At 39.9% G+C, this 18,730-nt stretch overlaps 1 protein-coding gene across 1 annotated transcript in view; it reads right to left on the reverse strand.

The window, feature by feature from the left end:
* Window positions 1-12,060: 12,060 nt before the first annotated feature.
* The window catches only part of CCDC80 (coiled-coil domain containing 80), a 35,786-nt gene continuing 29,116 nt past the window's right edge, over window positions 12,061-18,730 (reverse strand). The window contains exons 6-8 of the mRNA XM_061393117.1: window positions 15,804-15,907; window positions 13,285-13,365; window positions 12,061-12,566 (exon numbers count right to left, since the gene is read on the reverse strand). Coding sequence (XP_061249101.1) covers window positions 12,220-12,566; window positions 13,285-13,365; window positions 15,804-15,907 — 532 coding nt within the window. The 3' untranslated portion in view covers window positions 12,061-12,219. The remainder of the gene's footprint in view (window positions 12,567-13,284; window positions 13,366-15,803; window positions 15,908-18,730) is intronic.

An 18,730-nucleotide genomic window follows, 5' to 3' on the forward strand; every position in this document is an offset into this window, starting at 1 on the left:
CAGATTCCACTAATTCATAGAGATTGGTTTTCTCATTCACAGTTACTTTTTTTCACCCTCCTTTTCAGGAAAGCATTGCTTGCCTAAAGTAAGGTTTACTTGTGCTAACTTACAAATTAGAAGGAAGGAGCTGGAACTAAATAAAATGTGAAGTTCTGATGTGGATGCACTGGAGTATAGTTGACTCTCAACACGGTTAACCTTCATGGGTCCACTGACATGCAGATTTATGGTACTATATGATCACTGGTTGAATCCTCAGATACATAACTGAAGAAATGAAGGGCAGTCTGTGGGACTTGAGCATCCTCAGCTTTTGGTATCCTCAGTGGGCCCTGGAACAAATCCCCTGCAGATGCCAAGGAACACCTGTACTTTGTGGGTGCTACTGTTTTAATAATAAGAGAATAATTCTCTTCATACCTTCGTAAGGTACGAAGTTTATAGATACCACATCCTATCATCTTGGATGTTCCTGTATCAAGTGCATAATCTGAGAAGAACGAAGGTCATGTGGAAAAAGTAGACTTCTTTTCTGTTCGAAAGAACAAGTTAATGGCGTAATGCTTATTCTCTCCTTATAAGAAGACTCTTCTAACAAATGGTACTTTCCAACAATGGAGAAGGCCCTCCTGAAGAGTGATAGAGAGGAGTAGTAAACTCTCCATCACTGAAGTGTTAAGGAGAGATTCTATCAACCGGATGATTCAGAAGTGATTCTGTCATTGGTATTGTATAGAAGTTGGACTAAGTAATTTCCAAGGTCCCTTCCTATTTTTAGATACTCTTCTAAGCAGTTATGACCTACAACTAATGCGCTGAATCTGCTCTCTCCATAGTTTTTGAGTAGTCTTTGGTTGGACCACAAGTATGTTCTGCAGTGAGCTGATTCCAGCTTTGTCACTGGTCCTAGGATCAAACTTCTATCCAGGAGTGCACCTAATTCCTAGGGGAAGCAGAGTGGCCATTGGTTGTAGACCCAGAATCCCAAATCCTTGGCCAGCCATGTCCTGCCAGAGGTTTTCAAGGTCCATATGCAGAGGAGACTAAGGAAAGAGTTTCTTGTTTATAACTAAGGCTTTCTGTGCCTGAATCCTCATGGGGAAGCAACAGCTTGGAGCTGAGTTAGACCATGTGTGGCTGCAGGGAATCCTGCTCTTGTACAGGCCCAGCCTTGACCCAAAACACACCAGGTCCTCCTTGGCAACCTCTCCTTTACTTAAGTCCTGATTTTTCTTGCAAACTCTTAGCATTCTAGTATGGAGCAGAGGTGGAAAAAGTCAAACCCAAAGGAAAGAGAGTTGTTTTCCTTCTCTAAAGCCTAGAGCAAACTTTCTGAAATTGAGTAATTTATTTGTTGCTGTTGTTTAGTCACTAATCCGTGTCTGACTCTTTGTGACCCATGAACTGTAGCCCACCAGGCTCCTCCTCTCCATGGAATTTTCCAGGCAAGAATACTGGAGTGGGTTGCCATTTCCTTCTCCAGTAGCTCTATCTGTCCCAGAGATTGAACCTTGGTCTCCTGCATTGGCAGGTGGATTCTTTACCACTGAGTCACCAGGGAAGCCCCTGATACTAAATATCCCTCCTTTAAAGGAAAAAAAAAAATCACAGATCTCGAGTTAGCTGTTTTCTACTTTACTATAAATGCCTACAAACATAAAGTAGCTTCTTGCCTATAGCTTTTATATGAAAACAGAACACTTAAAGAATAAAGCTATAAATTAACCAGTACATTTTCAATTAAAATAGTTTAGTGAGAAGGTGCTATTTTGCTCAGATGGACTCAATGATAAGCTCCTAACAGATCTGTGGAATTTCTGTCCTCTCTTGCTGTTTTACTAGCTTCACGCTCCATCCTGTCTCTGCCAAGATAACTGAAACCTGCTGACAATGCTGGTAATGCATTTAATCCTGCTGTGATTTATCAATCCATGTCCCCAGCAATCCCATACGGATGTGGTGTGGGTCGAGCTGCCAACTCCCATTGCCCGCAATGCCCTGGAAAGATTTTTAAAAAGTCAGCTTAATGTGTTCCCTGAAGCTTTGAAAGAGCGCACCAATAAAATCGCCTAGGCATGGCACTTTTTTGACAAGTACTTTTTCCCCCACAATGTTCTTTGTTTCATCTCATCCTCTTCTTGATTCACTTGATCATTTATATTTTAACCATCTAGGTTTTCAAATTTATTTGCAAAGGGATTTATGAATCATTCTCATAATTCTTTCCATTTCCTTTTTTACTCTATTCTTTCTCATTTTTGACTTTGTGTTTGAATAGTGTCTCTTTTTAAAAAATAGATCAATGAGCAGTTTCTAAGTAATTTTTACTTTATTAAAGTTTATTATGCCCTGCTTTTCTAAAGTTTAATTTGCTGTTTTTCCATCTTATCTACTTCAAATACATTTATTTTCTTTCTTGCATGTTAATGAACATGTTTATAACTAGTATAAAAATTCCCTGGAGTAAGTAGACTCTAGCCCAAACACTTTAAAATATAAAATTGTCATTATTTTTCTAATTCCGTTTTGAGTCAAGAGCAGTGTCATTGAGGATATCATTCATACTTTTGTTAATTTCTAGTTTTTATACACTTGGTTGGAAGGTGAGATCTATAATCTTTCCATTGTTATTTGCATATTTTATTGAATTTTTTTATTGTTTGACTCATCCTTTGTGTAAAAACCTTTTTGAGAAAGTTGATACTGGTTTTATATTTTATGCCAATTTGAAAGTTTCTTGTCATATTTTAGATTTATTCAACTTACACTTCTAGTCTGTTTCATTGCTAGTATTTTACATTTAAAAAAGCAAACTTCGAACTTTACATTTATAAAAATGTTTCAACCTCAAAATATGTTCATTGACTCCTTTCATTGAAAAATGTGGAACTTAGGTTATTGCATTTCCTTCCAACTCCCAATTTTTCTTAATAAGCTCTGAGAATTTTATCCAGGTCCACTATAGTGTATTTCATCTATTCTAGGACTCCTATGTTTTCATATTACAATCTGAAGTTGGGGTGTGTTAAGCAATGGCATGTTAATATAGCTGCTGCCTCCTGGCAGTAAGGATGAAGTTGTCTTTGCTTGCACAAGCTGGCATTTGGCATGGGCATACAACTTCTTGATATTTCAGTCACCAAACCACTTAAAGACCATTTGAGGAGAGAATAAGTGTCCTGGTTGTTGTCTGAACGCCTTTTGTGATACCTCCTGGTAAGATCAAGAACACGTCAGCATCAAATTTTACAGAATGAGTGTCAATATCTTGGAAGAAGATCTTGGAGACAGCAAAGAAACTCTCTTAAAATACGTTAGCATCATCACATCTCTCAATGGTACAGGGAACTATCTGCCTGGAAAACCTCAGACATCGACAACTCTGAGCATCAAGAAGTGATTCAAGAGATTCAGGCTGGAAGATGTTTTAGAAATAGTTTAATTTATTTAACTTGTAGTTTCCTTTTTTATGCAATCAGAAAATGCTACATGAGAAATACAAAGCCTTTAAGACTCTTTAAACAAGATAAAAAAGGACAATTTTAAATGACTGGAAAGTGATATATTTAACAGTTTTTCTTAGCATGACACAAAATGGTGGTCCCCCTTAGATTTGAGCTGTCCTGGAATGATGAAATTCGGAAGTTCTTTTTAAAATGTTTTATTATGTACCTTTCCTTTCAAGAATTAATAGTTTGCCTTCTAGTTTATAGTTCCAATTATCATAGCTAATTAAACTTTATTTGTTCATGACATAACTTGCTCATTCATGGCTTTTAAATGCCAATTCATCCCAAAAGCTGGGAGCTGTCTTAAAATAGATTTTTCTCTTCTGAGACTGTCTTTGATACACTTCCTGAGGTTTTTTATTTCTTTATTTTTTAGTGTCTAATAACTACTTACTAACTGGAATTTTTTTCTAGTCATATTACTACTCAAAGAGATTTTGCATTTTTATTACTTTCTATAACTAGTATAAATGATGGCTTATCTGAAAAATCATTCTTGGCACCTTTTTTTCATTAGAAATCTCTTTTTTTTATCATTTAGTGTTGCTGAGAAGTTGTTTCCCTGCTATATTATATATGTATGTATTTCTGTATGTATATAGTCTTCCCAGCTGGCTTAGTGGTAAAAAAAAAAATCTGCCTGTCAATTCAGGAGACGTGGGTTCAATCCCTGGATTGGGAAGATATATATGATAAATGCAAAGTCTTTAAGATTCTGGAGAAGTCTTAAAGAAGATCCCTTGAAGAAGGAAATGGCAACCCACTCCAGTATTCTTGCCTGGAAAATCCCATGGATAGAGAACCTAGTGGGCTACAGTCTATGAGTTGCAAAGAGTTGGACATGACTGAGCATACAGGGATGGTCATAATATTTGTTTCCAAACTTAACATTTGAGTGTCATTGCCCTGCTAAAGATTTCCCATGTTCATGTATTTGAAAGGACTCACCAGACTCCAGAGAGCACACTTACATAAGACTTTTGTGTAAGGCAAAGATACAGGTGCAGCAAAAAGAGTGCAGAAAGGAGAGTGTAGACATTGAGATTCAAGAGAGAACCCATGCCTAAACTCCCAGGGTCCTTATTGTACCAAGACTGCAGTGTCTCCAGCTGGAACTACCATGATTTATGGGAGGGATCCTGACTTTGGGAGAGCTCAAAGTAGAATTTCCCAGGATTTTTATGCCTCTCTAGCCATGCAATCAGGTTTGCATAATCTATTAGGCCAGTTGGAAACCCATCATTAAAGAAATTAACCCTGGGGATCCCCAGGGTAGATTCAAACTTAACATCGTAAATCTCACTGCCCTTAACTTGGCCAAGAGTAAAAAAAAACAGACACCATAATGTCCCCAGAGATAAAGAGAGCTTTTCTAGTCTAACTGTAAACTAACTCCATCTTCCATATCTATACCCTTATCTCCAAACCTCCTTTTTCCAATTAGGAAGTTAGGGGAAGGGAAAGGCAGGATATAGCATGTCACTTATCTTTGGCCTCTCAGCCACAGCAGATTCTTGCCTGGGCCATAGACCACAAGTTATTTCTTGCGTTTCCTAGTGTTCAGTTTCCCTCAGGTGGGGATGGTAAGTAGGCACTGCTGCTGCTGCTGCTGCTAAGTCGCTTCAGTTGTGTCCGACTCTGTGCAACCCCATAGACAGCAGCCCACCAGGCTCCTCCGTCCCTGGGATTCTCCAGGCAAGAACACTGGAGTGGGTTGCCATTTCCTTCTCCAATGCATGAAAGTGAAAAGTAAAAGTGAGGTCACTCAGTCGTGTCCGACTCTTATCGACCCCATGGACTGCAGCCCACCAGGCTCCTCCATCCATGGGATTTTCCAGGCAAGAGTGCTGGAGTGGGTTGCCATTGCCTTCTCTGGTAAATAGGCACACATCACTCCAATTTCATGCTTTGAGATCAAAGCTATTCCCTAGTTCCAATCTTGAAGAAGTTTTCTTCTAATATAAATTCATACTTATTTTTCATTTTGGTTTATTTCAGGGAGGGGATAGTGTTTATGAATGAATTAATATTAGCACCACCATCTTTCCATGGACATCCAGACAACTTCTTAAATCTGGGAGAGGTAAGAAGTTCCCAGGAGTATAAGTGCCTGCACTGTGAGTATCCAAAAGCCACTGCCCATGGTGACAATGAAGTCAATATGAGGTACTTGTTCAAATCATGTGGAACCTGACAGGAAGAGCAATGGAATAATTCTAGCTGCCAAAAGGTTGAAGAACTGAAGAACTGTCATCACTTTTCTCTCCCTGGTCCTTTCCTCACACCTCTCCCCCCATCATTGATTCTATATTTCTATATACTGTTTTGACAGTGTACATAGATATTCTCTACTAATCTGTACTGAGAGATGTCCTTCAGTTCTGTATTCCTGGTTTCTAGCAGAATACATAAAAAGTACCATAAATATAATAAATGTTAGATTCATCATGTAACTTGAGCATAACCTGAAAATAGTATCTTGGATTAAGAACTGGAATGACTAGATGGTTCTTTTTATACATCAAGGCTTTCAGCTATTTTTGATCAAATCTTGTCAAATATGGGTATATTCCTGCCTCTGCCTACCCAGGTGGTGCTAGTGGTAAAGAATCCACCTGCTAGTACAGGAGATGAAAGAGACACAAGTTTGATCCCTGAATCTGAAAGATCCCCTGGAGTAGGAAATGGCAACCTACTCCAGTATTCTTGCCTGAAAAATTCTATGGACAGAGAGCTTTGAGGGCTACAGTCCATGGGGTCACAAAGAGTTTGACACAACTGAGTGACTGAGCACACTGCCTACCTTGTTCTAAAATGGCTCTCTGAAGAGTGCTCACAAGAAGAAGCAAGTCAAAGCTAGAAAAGAGGACTAAAGAAAGCAAACAGAATAACAGTGAAATCTGCAGGATGAGTTTACTCTCTCTCCAACATTTTTAGGAAGAAAAGTGAGGCTTGCTTGCAGAGATTAGCAGTCTTTCAGAAATGGCTTGGCAAGCTGGCCCCTACTGCCTGCTGCTGCGTCGCTTCAGTCGTGTCCGACTCTTTGCGACCCCATAGACGGCAGCCCACCAGGCTCCCCCGTCCCTGGGATTCTCCAGGCAAGAACACTGGAGTGGGTTGCCATTTCTTCTCCAACGCATGAAAGTGAAAAGTGAAAGTGAAGTCGCTCAGTCGTGTCTGACTCTTAGCGACCCCATGGACTGCAGCCTACCAGGCTCCTCCATCCATGGGATTTTCCAGGCAAGAGTACTGGAGTGGGGTGCCATTGCCTTCTCCCTACTGCCTATCTTCAAGGAACTTCCCCTGTGTTGTAGATGTCCTTGGAAAGGGTGGGACTTCTAGCCTGTCAGTTACACCTAATCAGTTGTAGCCATCTGTTCATGAAAGCCAGAATGGTTCATGAGAGAAGGGGGAAGGAGGAAAAGGCCAGGAGAGAGGAAAGGAATGCTTATGGTGGAGGAGAAAAGCCAGAGAAAATTTTGCCCAAGGTCAGTTTTGGATGTTTAAAATCATGCCACCCCTTTACAAGCAGCCTCCTTGGCATATGTATTAACCCATGGATTGAGGATGGAGGACCATTCTTTTGCTTTCTAGAAGGAAGCATAGTTAAGAACTCTAGAGTCTACCCAAGGGCTGCCTAGTTTTCCAAGCTTCAGGTGGTTCCCAAATTAGGAAATTTGTGTTGAAGAACAAGCATATGCCTGTTGAAGGGACTCTTTAAAAGTTCAGGAAGCTCACAGACCTTGCCAGCCTGAATTCCTTGGAAGCTCAGGCCTGAAGGCAATGATGAGGATGCCAGTGTGTTAGAGGTGATGACGCCTTTGGATCTTGGCCGCAGCAGTGGGCTGTGCTGGGAAGAATGCAGTGAAGTTGCTTAATACCTTCCCCATTCCCATAACAAAATTATGAAGTCTGGGTTCTCTGAGAATTTAACATTGATTGGATGATAGGAAATCTCTGAACTTTGCATTCTATTACCTAAAAGCCTATCTTACTTGGAGATGGGAAACTAAGTCCTAGGGAAAGTAACAGGTCAGGGCAAAGACCAGTAGCTGTCCCAAGTCCAGTGGCCTTTTTGAAGCACCTATCGAATTAGGTTACAACTGGCCCTTTGCCTCTCGTCACTTTTAGTGTAAGTGCCTGACAGCTTTTTTGATTGTAATGTAACTGCTTAACATTAAATTTTTGATTGTCAAGGCATCCATTTTCAAAGAATCCATCTCGAATAAGCATGTTGCCAGCTACACAGCTACCTAAAGATCCAGCAACCCCATGAAGCTCCCCTATTGGAGACCCCTGGGTCACCTACATAACTGACCCCCACTCTTATGTTTTAAATTCACCAATAAAGAGTAACCCACAAACCTCACCTCAACCCCAATACAGGCAGAACCCCAGGTCTTTGCTCTCCCTCCAGCCTTGATGTGTATATATCCTCCAGGACCTCTGAGTAATAAACCTTTTTTTTTTCTTTACAAAGTTTCCTGATGTTTGATGAAATAAAGTTCATATTTTATGGCAAGATGAGAAAAATTTAAACATAAAATCTTTCTTTGCCTATTTGGGCCTCCTCCCCCACCCCACCCTCTGTAGGGTGTACTGTGTGTGCGTCTGGATTAATCAGGCCTCCCTAGAAGATAACCTTCCTTCTTAACCCCATCAGGGGCTACTATGACCCATGACCTGCTACTCACTCTGTACGTGTTGATCTGTAAACTGTCAAATGACACATAATTATCTGTCTCAAGAACTCATGTTAGCCTACTTTGATCTCTGGTGGGTGGAACAGACCTCAGAGCTTTCTGAAAGACCATCTCCCAGCTTATAATCCTCAGGTTGGCTCAAAGAGAAACTTCTATTTCTTTCTTAGATCAACTATTGATTAGCTTTTCATCAACATAGTTGTTGCTGAGGTGCGTTTTGTGATCATGATACAAACCACAAAGGCCAGTCCAGAACATTGGCTCCTACTGGAAAATGTCTGTGGGGGCAACCTCAAATATGCAGGCCCAGGTGAGTGCCCCGGGCATTGCTAGCTGATAGCATCACTATCGTCAGACTGAGACCAGAAGAAACACCACCTTTAACTTTGATTCTTGAATTCTTAGTAGCTAGTAACATGTACAAAACTAAGGAAAATCTTGTAGTCGGAGCTTTGCACCAACTCTGAGAGGACTGAAGAGAGGAGTTAGCATTTCACCTGAGTTGGAAGTTAAGAGTATGCACTGACTACACCCTCTATCTGCACACCCCAAACCACAGAGCAGCCACAGAGCAGAAAGGATTCCTCAGTAGGCAAAGGGGAATTCGTGATGGCACAGATATGGACAGAGGTTCTTTTCAAGAGGCTTCTCTTTTTCTGGAATCTCCACATACTGCTAAGTACTGAGATTATCCATCAGGGTCAGCCAAGGCCATCAATCACCCTGGCCCTGAGCTATTTTTATGCTCAAGGTTTTAGGAGTTGAGAAGGTGCGTGCTTCATTATCAACTATAATGTAGAGGATGAGACCAGCGGGCTCCACTGACTGCTATGTCTGGGCCACCACTCTCTGTGGCAGGGGAAGAATCTCTCTGCTGAATTAACATTCACCTTAGAGTCCTGGGCTTCCCTTGTGGCTAAGACAGTAAAGAATCTGCCTGCAATGTGGGAGACCTGGGTTTACTCCCTGGATTGGGAAGATCCCCTTCAGAAGGGCATGGCTACCCACTCCAGTATTCTTGCCTGAAGAATTCCATGCACAGAGGAGCCTGGCAGTCTGCAGTCCATGGGATCGCAAAGAGTCAGACACGACTAAGCAACTAACCCTTTCATTTCACTTTTAGAGCCCTGGGACTTCTCTGATGAAAAACAGTTCTTGGAATTTCATGGAAGGGAATTATGGCAACTTGGATGAGGCAGTGTTCTTTTTAGTCTTTCAAATTTCCCTAAGTCAGTTGGGTGCTTTTCTTTCAAAATACCGTAATTCCATAATCTTTCTCCAAAATTAGAATTTATTTGTATTTTACCTTTTTTGTTGTTGTTGTTGCTTTTGGGGAAGGAAATGTTTTTATTAAAAAAAAAAAAAAAAAAAAACAATACCCAGACTTCCAACTACCAGCTCTCTAGCCCTAGAAAACAGAGATTCAGGTTACCTTATTCTTCAGCTCTCCCATTTGCTAAGATTTACTCTGTATTTTCCCAGACTCTAGGATTTAAGGACATTTACTAATAGCATCTTCCTCGAATGTGTCTCTTTGCTGAGCTGTGGCTTCTTTATTCTACAGTCCCCTAAATGATTACCCACGACTTTTTCACCCATTCATCAGAGTGAAGAACCATTCCAATGGACTGCTAAAGACCATCTCAGTACCAGTGAAACCAGAAGAATGCTTGAAAAAGTAACCTCATGTTATGAAAAAGTGTTCTCTTTCTTCAGGTATAGGAGCTAGAACCTTAATAAAAGTATTCTATAAGCAACCTAGATGTCCATCAGCAGATGAATGGATAAGAAAGCTGTGGTACATATACACAATGGAGTATTACTCAGCCATTAAAAAGAATACATTTGAATCAGTTCTAATGAGGTGGATGAAACTGGAGCCTATTATACAGAGTGAAGTAAGCCAGAAAGAAAAACACCAATACAGTATACTAACGTATATATATGGAATTTAGAAAGATGGTAACAATAACCCTGTGTACGAGACAGCAAAAGAGACATTGACGTATAGAACAGTCTTTTGGACTCTGTGGGAGAGGGAGAGGGTGGGATGATTTGGGAGAATGGCATTGAAACATGTATAATATCATATATGAAATGAGTCGCCAATCCAGGTTCGATGCACGATACTGGATGCTTGGGGCTGGTGCACTGGGACGACCCAGAGGGATGGTACGGGGAGGGAGGAGGGAGGAGGGTTCAGGATGGAGAACACGTATATACCTGTGGCGGATTCATGTTGATATATGGCAAAACCAATACAATATTGTAAATTTAAAAAATAAATTAAAAAAAAAAGAACAGAAGGAATAGAAAAAAAGAAAATGTTTATTATTCTTATCTAGTTTCCTTGGGAGATGAAACTCCATTATTGTATTTCCTGAAATTGAGACAATTTGGGCCCCTTACTTAGATATTGCCCCTATGTAATTTCAGAGGCAATAATAAAGAAATACATTTTTATTGGCAATTTTAAACTGTGGTTCACCTTGCCAACAATTTAAGGACAATGCACATCAGCCTGGTTCTTGCACCTGCCCTCCTCAAGCAGCTGGTACAGACTGTTCTAGCAAAGAGGAGGAAAGATGCCCACCATGGGAGGAGGGGTGAACTGGAAGCATAATTTATACAATAAGAAAAGTATGCTCTGAAGTCACTTGTACTTTCTGAACTTCAGTTACCTGTAAAACAGGTAAGAATGAATGGTCTTTATGGAGAATAAGGGGCAAAAGAAATAATCCCTCAAGTTCATTTGAGGTAGAGATTCCACTTTTACTGTAATTATAAGAAAGTTCAGATGAAGTAAAAGACAGAGTTGTGCAAATAGGCACAAATAAGTTAAATGCTAGTGGTATTCACATGTGACTTGAATGCAGTTATTAATATCTGGACTCACTAAATCAATAACCAATAATCAAGATTATTTGGAAAATCAATTTTAATAACAGTGACAAAAAAAATAAGCATCCCCATTACTGACAGAGGCTGGCACTGTCAGGATGCTAAAATCCAGGGACTCTGACTGCCTGCCTTCGGGCAAGCTTGTAGATATTACTTGGTCATTGTTTGCTGGTAAAAAGTAAAATAGTATAGAAGGAAGGAGGGGAAAGAGGGAGGGAAGAAGGGAGAATATTTAGTTTATATCGCATATGTGAAAATGCTCTATTTCAAAGACAAGGATTATATTTTGCACTCCAGTTATAATTTTATCCACTGTAATTTAGGAACACTTTCCTTTGAAGAAAAAAAGAATGCCTGGAAATAATCTCCTTTGTAATTTTATTTTACAAGGTGCCAGTGTGTAATGGGCCCATTAGCAAGCGTGCCCAGGAAGTCAAGTATGAAGAGTCAAGGTTTCCCATGTTGGGAATTCCATGGTACCTGATGGAACTCTGAAAATGTCACCTTTAGCTGCACAGCCAGTTCTGGAGGTGATTGAGGGTTTCCTTTCCCCTGACACTAAAGATAAGAGAAACAGGGTAGGAAGTAGCTATGGTAACAAAGTGGAGTTTGGTACTTGCCCTGGCTTTGGAAGTCAGTATCACTGGACTCCTCTGGTATCAAGCTTCAGGAAAGAAACTCACAGTATAAAGCAGAGCCATCTTAATCATTGTTAGACTGACATTTCAAAAAGGGTTAAGACGCTATCTGCTCTGTCTGTTCCATCTGCTCAGATGTTTATTTGAAAACATCTGTGCTATGTATGATCTTTAACAATCCTAGTTTTCACTTACCAATTAATACTTTTTAAAAAGTAAAACAGAGGTATAAATACTTATTCTCCAGTTAGAGAAGCAATTCTTTTGAACATCTTTATGATTTAAGGTCTCTTGACAACTCACGAGTAGGCAAAATGTTGCTATTTATTTAATCTTGGAAGAACACTGAAAGAAAAAGGCAGGGAGTGCAGGCAGTGTGGAAGAACTCTCCTTTATGTAGCTGGCCACATGTGACTTTAACAGTTGCAGGGGAAACTGGCTGGGGCTAAGGTTACATATTTCTGTTCAGTAAGGATATCCATGGTGGTAACTCTCATGATGACGGTAGTCATCCTGGTAACCATCCTGGTATCCTTGATGGTAACTATGGTAACCATAGCCTGCATACTCATCTTCTGGACAGCGCATCCCCAGTGACTGCTGAATGGCCATTTCCTGTCTCCGGAGTTGCATCGAATCAATTAAATCGTACACAATCACCATGGACCACATTGGGGAAGGATACCAGGATTTCACATTCCCATCTTTTCCAACTAGAAGCATGGAGAAGTACTCTGGGCTCACTTGGAAATAGTTGCGTATGTCTTTCACCAAATGGGCTGGTACGTCTTCTCGCTCCACAACAGAGCTCCCTAGAATAGGATTAGAAAAGTTGTTAGTGGATTAAAGAGGCAACACTGAGGAAAGCATCAAGTAAGAAGAAATCACTGTGAGAACAGAGAAAGGACCCAAGGATCTATTCTCTACAGCTTAAAAATCCAATTTAAGAACTTTGCTGGTCTTTCTACTAGCAATGAAATGTTCCTGCTATTCTACAACATGGGTCACATTTTCAGGCAAATGTCTCTTTACAGAAGTGTTATAAAATATAAAACCAGTTCCTTTATTTAATCCTTGCAAGATCAACTGCCACATCAAGATCAACTCTGACATCCCTTGTTCACTGACATGGCAGGAAATATTTCATTTCTCGTGCCTTATAAAACTACCACAAGAATTAAATGAGATAACATGGGTGAAAATGCTTTGTAAGCCAATAAAGCCCTATGCAGACACAAAAGAATTACATATCTCTATTAAGAAATGAATATCTTTGCTGTCACTTGTGAATGGTTTTTTAATAAAAACAGTATGAGTGCTTATGCTCCCCTTCCCATTCTTATACACACATTCTGTGTATACATACATTCTCACACCCATACACACACACACAGGCATGGGGCACACACCAGGAGGGAGCATTTAGTGACCTTTCTTCAACTGAGGGTACATCCACTGCTTACATATGAATTAATATAACTTAACTGAACTTATCAGTAGTTGATACTCTTTAAAGTAACAAAATTTTACCATTAATCGGGAACAGCTCTAAAACGCCCCCTACTTCCTCTCCAACACCTAAAAGCTTCAGAACCGTTATGTGGCGCAGACCTGAGAGAAAAAAGAAAGCCATAGAATCTGTAGTAAGTCTTTTGCTTCCAAAGACTGGATATCTGACAATTAAAATCTCAAGTTTTAAAAGAGTATAAAACATAACCTGATTAGGTAAAATAAGTCATTAAAATTTTTTTCCATAAAAAATGCATTTAAACATTTATAAAATCTTGAAAAGAGACTAATTGCAGATTTTAGGATTAATAACAGGGTCAAATGTGGTTTAGTTTTGTTTTTGCAGATTGGAAAAGGATTTGCTCTTAAACTGTGATTCTCACTCTATTAAATGACAAAACAAAACTGAAGCCATTGGAACTTTAAAATATCTGAGATGATCTAAGCTGGTTCTGGAAAAAAGTCACGGCTGATGTTATAACAGCTTACATGGATAATTTAATTTTCTCTCAAAGAAAAGACTACAGAGCGAGCCAATGTGATTGTTGAAGAAATTGTTCTGGCTTCCTCAAACGAAAGTTTGTCTGCTCAGTGGGCGGGTTTTTATCCCTTTTTTAGAAGACTCAAAGGGGTGGCACTGAGGGAAGCACAGCTTGCTTCCCGCCCACCCTCAGCTCAAGTTTCAGGAAAGGAAAGAAGGTCACGCAGTGATAGCTTGCTGGAATTCTTTTGAAGATGAAGCCCTTATGAAAAGATTCAGGAGAAAGAACATAGGAAGGCAAGGGGGCTGTAGAGTCATCCTATTTAGAGTTCATGGTTTTAGACAAAATCCGAGCCTAGTCACAGTAGTAACTTGAAACTATTAATAATAAATATGATTGCTGACAGTTTTGATTGTCCAGGAGAGAAAACTAAAAGCCACTATGGAGGGCTCTTCTAAAGAAGAGCTGAAATTCAGGCAAAATGCTATTCCAAAAAAATTTTATGGGCTTTACTCTTCTCTCAGATAAGTGAAGCATTTCTGTTCTGCATGTTAAGTCATGTTTTCAAAAGGGAAGATCATGAATTTAATTATCCCTTTAAAACATGACTTGTTCACATTTCCTATCTACTACAAGAGTTTGACTTAGACTCTTTGTGTAGTGATTCAAAATGAAACATCACCTAATAGCTGCTGCAAAGATGTCTTTAGAAAATTAGCAAGCCATGATCTTATTTATATATTCATATCATGGAGGGTCATTAACTGCTCTAAGAACTTCTGTCTTACCCACCACTGTTGGTGGCTATTAATAATTTAAAGTATGCCTAAAAATACTGGCACAATCAAATCTTCCTTACATATGTTGATATAAATTTTTAAAGCATTAATCTTGATAGTAAGAGTATAAATAAACATTTACAAATTTTCTAATTATCCTTACTGTTATAAGCTTGTTTTCTGCCTTTTTTTGTTATTATTTTACATCTTAAAACTGAAATGTATTTATTATTTATAGGTACCTGGTCATAGCAAGGACCCAGTCTCTGTTAATGTTTTACAAAACTTATACAACCACCCCTCCCTTTTATAAATTAAACACAGTTTTATAGCTAATAAATGATTCTTCTTCCTAATAGAAATATCAAAATAATGTGGATTCATCTATGTTCCAATTATGAAGTTTTAAATATGTGGCCACTAGCTACTTTCCACCTCTCTACTGACTCTCAAAAATTCTTCCTCTGCAGAGGTGTATCTTAAATAAAATTTTTGTAGTGATTCCAACTTTTGAAATTACCATTATCTCTCTGGTTCAACATTGAACTTATTAATAATGTTCTATATATTGTGCATTTCCTTTCTATATGTACTTATTCAGAATAGTATTTGCCCTTTCTGACCACTAGAATAATAATGTTTGGTATAGAAAGCATACATTAGTTTTCAAAACACTGAGCAATTCACTGCAAATAATGATAGTAATAATAAACAGCATTTCTTTTTGACCTACTTGTCTTAAAGCATAAGGCACTGTTTAACAAATCTTGCTGTCTTCCTAGTACTTAGTTAGAGATCAAAATCCTTTCAAAGGGACTGGTAATATAGTACAGTGAGGTTCAATTCATTAATTAATTCTCAAAGCCATTCCTGTCTTACAAAAAATACTTAAATCTATGGAAAAGTACTCAGTGTTGGTACCTAATTATTACCTAAGTAATTGATGATATCTGAGTTTTATGATCTTGAGACAAATTTTTTAAAAGCAAATAAGAAGACACATAATACAGATCACTGTAAGTAAAGCAGCAGGTATTTTCAAACATTTCAATAAAAAACCTGAGAGGGCAGAATATTGAAAAAAGAAAAAAGAAAAACAGACCCCAGTTGACTAAGATTCCAGTCTGAAAGCAACTTTATCCTCAATATAACTGAGTAAGTGTCTGGGAATCTACAGTCTGGGCTGGGGAATATTTGGATGACCTAAGCTTCTGTGTTCCATTTTAGACCAGGAAGAGGGTGGTATGGGAAAGCAGTGATGACGAGGCTTCCCACTCACCAAAATTGCATGCCTGGCCACTGAGGGCAGAGAGCTGCTGTGAATAGGCCCAGTCTTCATCATTAGGGGCCGAGATCACCAGCAACCGCCTCCTCCAACGGAACCTGGAAAAGAAGTAGAAGACCACAATTACCGCTTCAAACAATAGAGGCCAGTGTGAAAAAGCAGAGTAACGTCGACTGTCACTTTTTTCCTGTGCCTCAAATAAAAAAACAGTAACCTTAGAAATATTTCATAGCTCCTCAAAGCCTAACATTAAACTGTATTACCACATTTCGTGCACTTTTTCCTTTATAACTTCATGGTCTGCCTGTTGTAGCATTTACGTGATGTGTCAGGCATGAGTCTGGTCACCATGCCTGATGAGGTCACTTAGGGAGAGAAGAAATTCTCAGATACAATGAAAAATAGCTGAAATTGTTTGTCAGATTATAGCAACAGAAATAAAGGAATTAGAAAATAACTGAAGAAAACTGAAGTTCTGGTCGAATTCCCTCTGGTTTGGCAGGGGTGGTGGTGGTGGTGGTGAATATGGACAGGAAATAGTACAGAAAAAAAAAAGAACTGAATTTTAAGTAGATGGCAGTGACAGTAAGAAGGAAAATAGAAAAGTGTCTCAAAGGGTCAAGCAAGGTTCCTGGAAAAATAAAGCTCTATGTACCTTCCTCAGTAGCCAGTGGTTCTTCCAGAGACAAATGCTAGTTCTAAGATGTACCCTATCATCACAGTAAGAACCATCACTTATAGAGTACCCCTAAGAAGTAGAATGGAGCTAAACCTACAGTCATAGGATTTTAGAATGTATAGTGAACTTCTTCCTGTTCTTATAGTTCCAACATAATTGGGCAGTGGAAAGAGCTTTTGTCTTGTAGCCAAGAAACTTGATCTATATTTTCTCACTGCTACATTTTTTGGGTTCCTTGAGCATGTCACTCTATTCATCTAAGTCATAGTTTTTCCTTAGCTTTAGAATCAAAAAGAGTATTGCCTCAAAGAGGTGTTATAAGAATTAAACTCTAGGGACTTCCCTGGTGGTCCTATGGCTAAGACTCCACACCCGCAATGCAGGGGCCTGGGTTTGATCCCTGGTCAGGGAACTAGATCCCACATGCCACAGCTAAGAGTTCACATGCCGTAACTATACATTCAGAGTACTGCAACTAAGACCCAGGCAGGCAAATGAGTAAATATTTTTTTAAAAAAAAGAATTAAACTCGGAAATCCATCAATGTAAGTTATCCATGTGTTGGCGTAGATAGTGACAGTGTCTTAGTCTGCAGGCTTTAGATTTAGAACTTTGACAGATGGATAATGTCCATTGTCCATTAACAGATCTTGGACATTATCTATCATGATGCCATATGATAATCGATTTAATCCTCAGGTTTGTATATCATTTCGTAGCTCGCTTTCACGTGCACAACACGCATTCCTCACTGGAGGGCTTCTCTGGTGGCTCAGTGGTAAAGAATTGGCCTGCCAATACAGGAGGCATGGGTTCTATCCCTGATCCAGGAAGATCCCACGTCCTCCAAGAAACTGAGCCCATGCACCACAACTGCTGAGCCTGTGCTCTAGAGCCTAGGAACCAAAACTCCTGAGTCCACATGCCCTAGAGCCCATGCTCCCCAACAACAGGAGCCACTGCCATGAGAAGCCCATGCACCACAGCTAAAAAGTAGTCTGTGCAGCAACGAAGACCCAGCACAGCCAAAAATAAATAAGTAAATAAATAATAATTTAAAAACAAAAACCATCCATTCCTCAGTGGAGTTCATCGAGGGCATAGCTTGCTTTCCCCATTTTGCAGATAAAAAACAAGGTTTAGAGAAGTGAAGTGACTTGCCTAACCAGTAAATCTAAGAGGTGGTACCAAAATTCAGATTTCTCTAACTCCTGGTCCAGTGCTTTCCCTGGTCTACCCCTCTCAGAGGAGCTAATGCTTGCGGGCACTGTCAGGGTCCCTCAGGGGATATGAAGGAGACAGGGTGTGCATCCAGAGAGAGGCTGAGTGCAGTTGTCTCCAAGTCCACCTTCACTGGAGAAAGGGCTTTTGCTTTCTGCCTTCAGTGTTGCTGACTGCAGGGTGTCAGTGCACTCAAGGAGCCAGAAGCCAGTTGATTATATTCATGGCTTCTCTCCCGGTGCCCCTTCTAGCCTCTCAGTGAACAGGAGAGTTTTCAATCCCAAAGAAAATGGCCTCTTGGGGGAATAGTGGTTTGGGTGAATGAGAGAAAATGATAGTCTGATGAAATACAACCTCTGAATGGACGCCTTAGCAAGACTCGCCAAGAGTTGCTTGCTGTGACATTACGTTAGCTTCCTCCGCTTGTTTTTCTTCAAAGGGAAAGAAAAACTTAAATCTCCACTGAGGATAGAAGATGAATGTATCTGGCACAAAGGAGGGGAGAGGAGAGTCTGAGACTGTCCGAGCTTTCCTGGGAAAGGGAACAGGACTGTTGTTGCATCACAGAAGATGGTCTCCTGTGCTTTCCCTGGTTCCTTAGGAGGCCTGCCAGACCAGCTTCCCCCACCCCCACCCCTTCCCAGCCAGCACCCACACCAGGCCAGCTTTTCTGGCCCCCATACAGAGCTGCAGGTATCCTGGAGAGAGCTATTTTGGGTGAGGTCTATTTTGGCTTGTTTACCTGTGTGCACCACTGAATGCTGTCGGATTACAGAAGGCTGGGATCTGAGGCTTGTGGCAGACACAACGGAGAGAGGGTCGTTTCCCCTAAGTGGTGATTCTTTATCCCACAGACCTTCATTTTAAGATCTAAGGCCCCAGCTCCCAGCCCTAAAGGAACAACTGTTAATAGAACTACTTCTATGGAAGTAAGAAGAGATGTGAATGTGGCCCAGATACGTACTTTGACAAATGTTTTTTTTGTCACTTTAGTGTCAGTAAATAAAAGCTACAAGCTATG

The sequence above is a fragment of the Bos javanicus genome, chromosome 1, assembly GCF_032452875.1.
Source record: "Bos javanicus breed banteng chromosome 1, ARS-OSU_banteng_1.0, whole genome shotgun sequence".
NCBI lineage: Eukaryota > Metazoa > Chordata > Mammalia > Artiodactyla > Bovidae > Bos > Bos javanicus.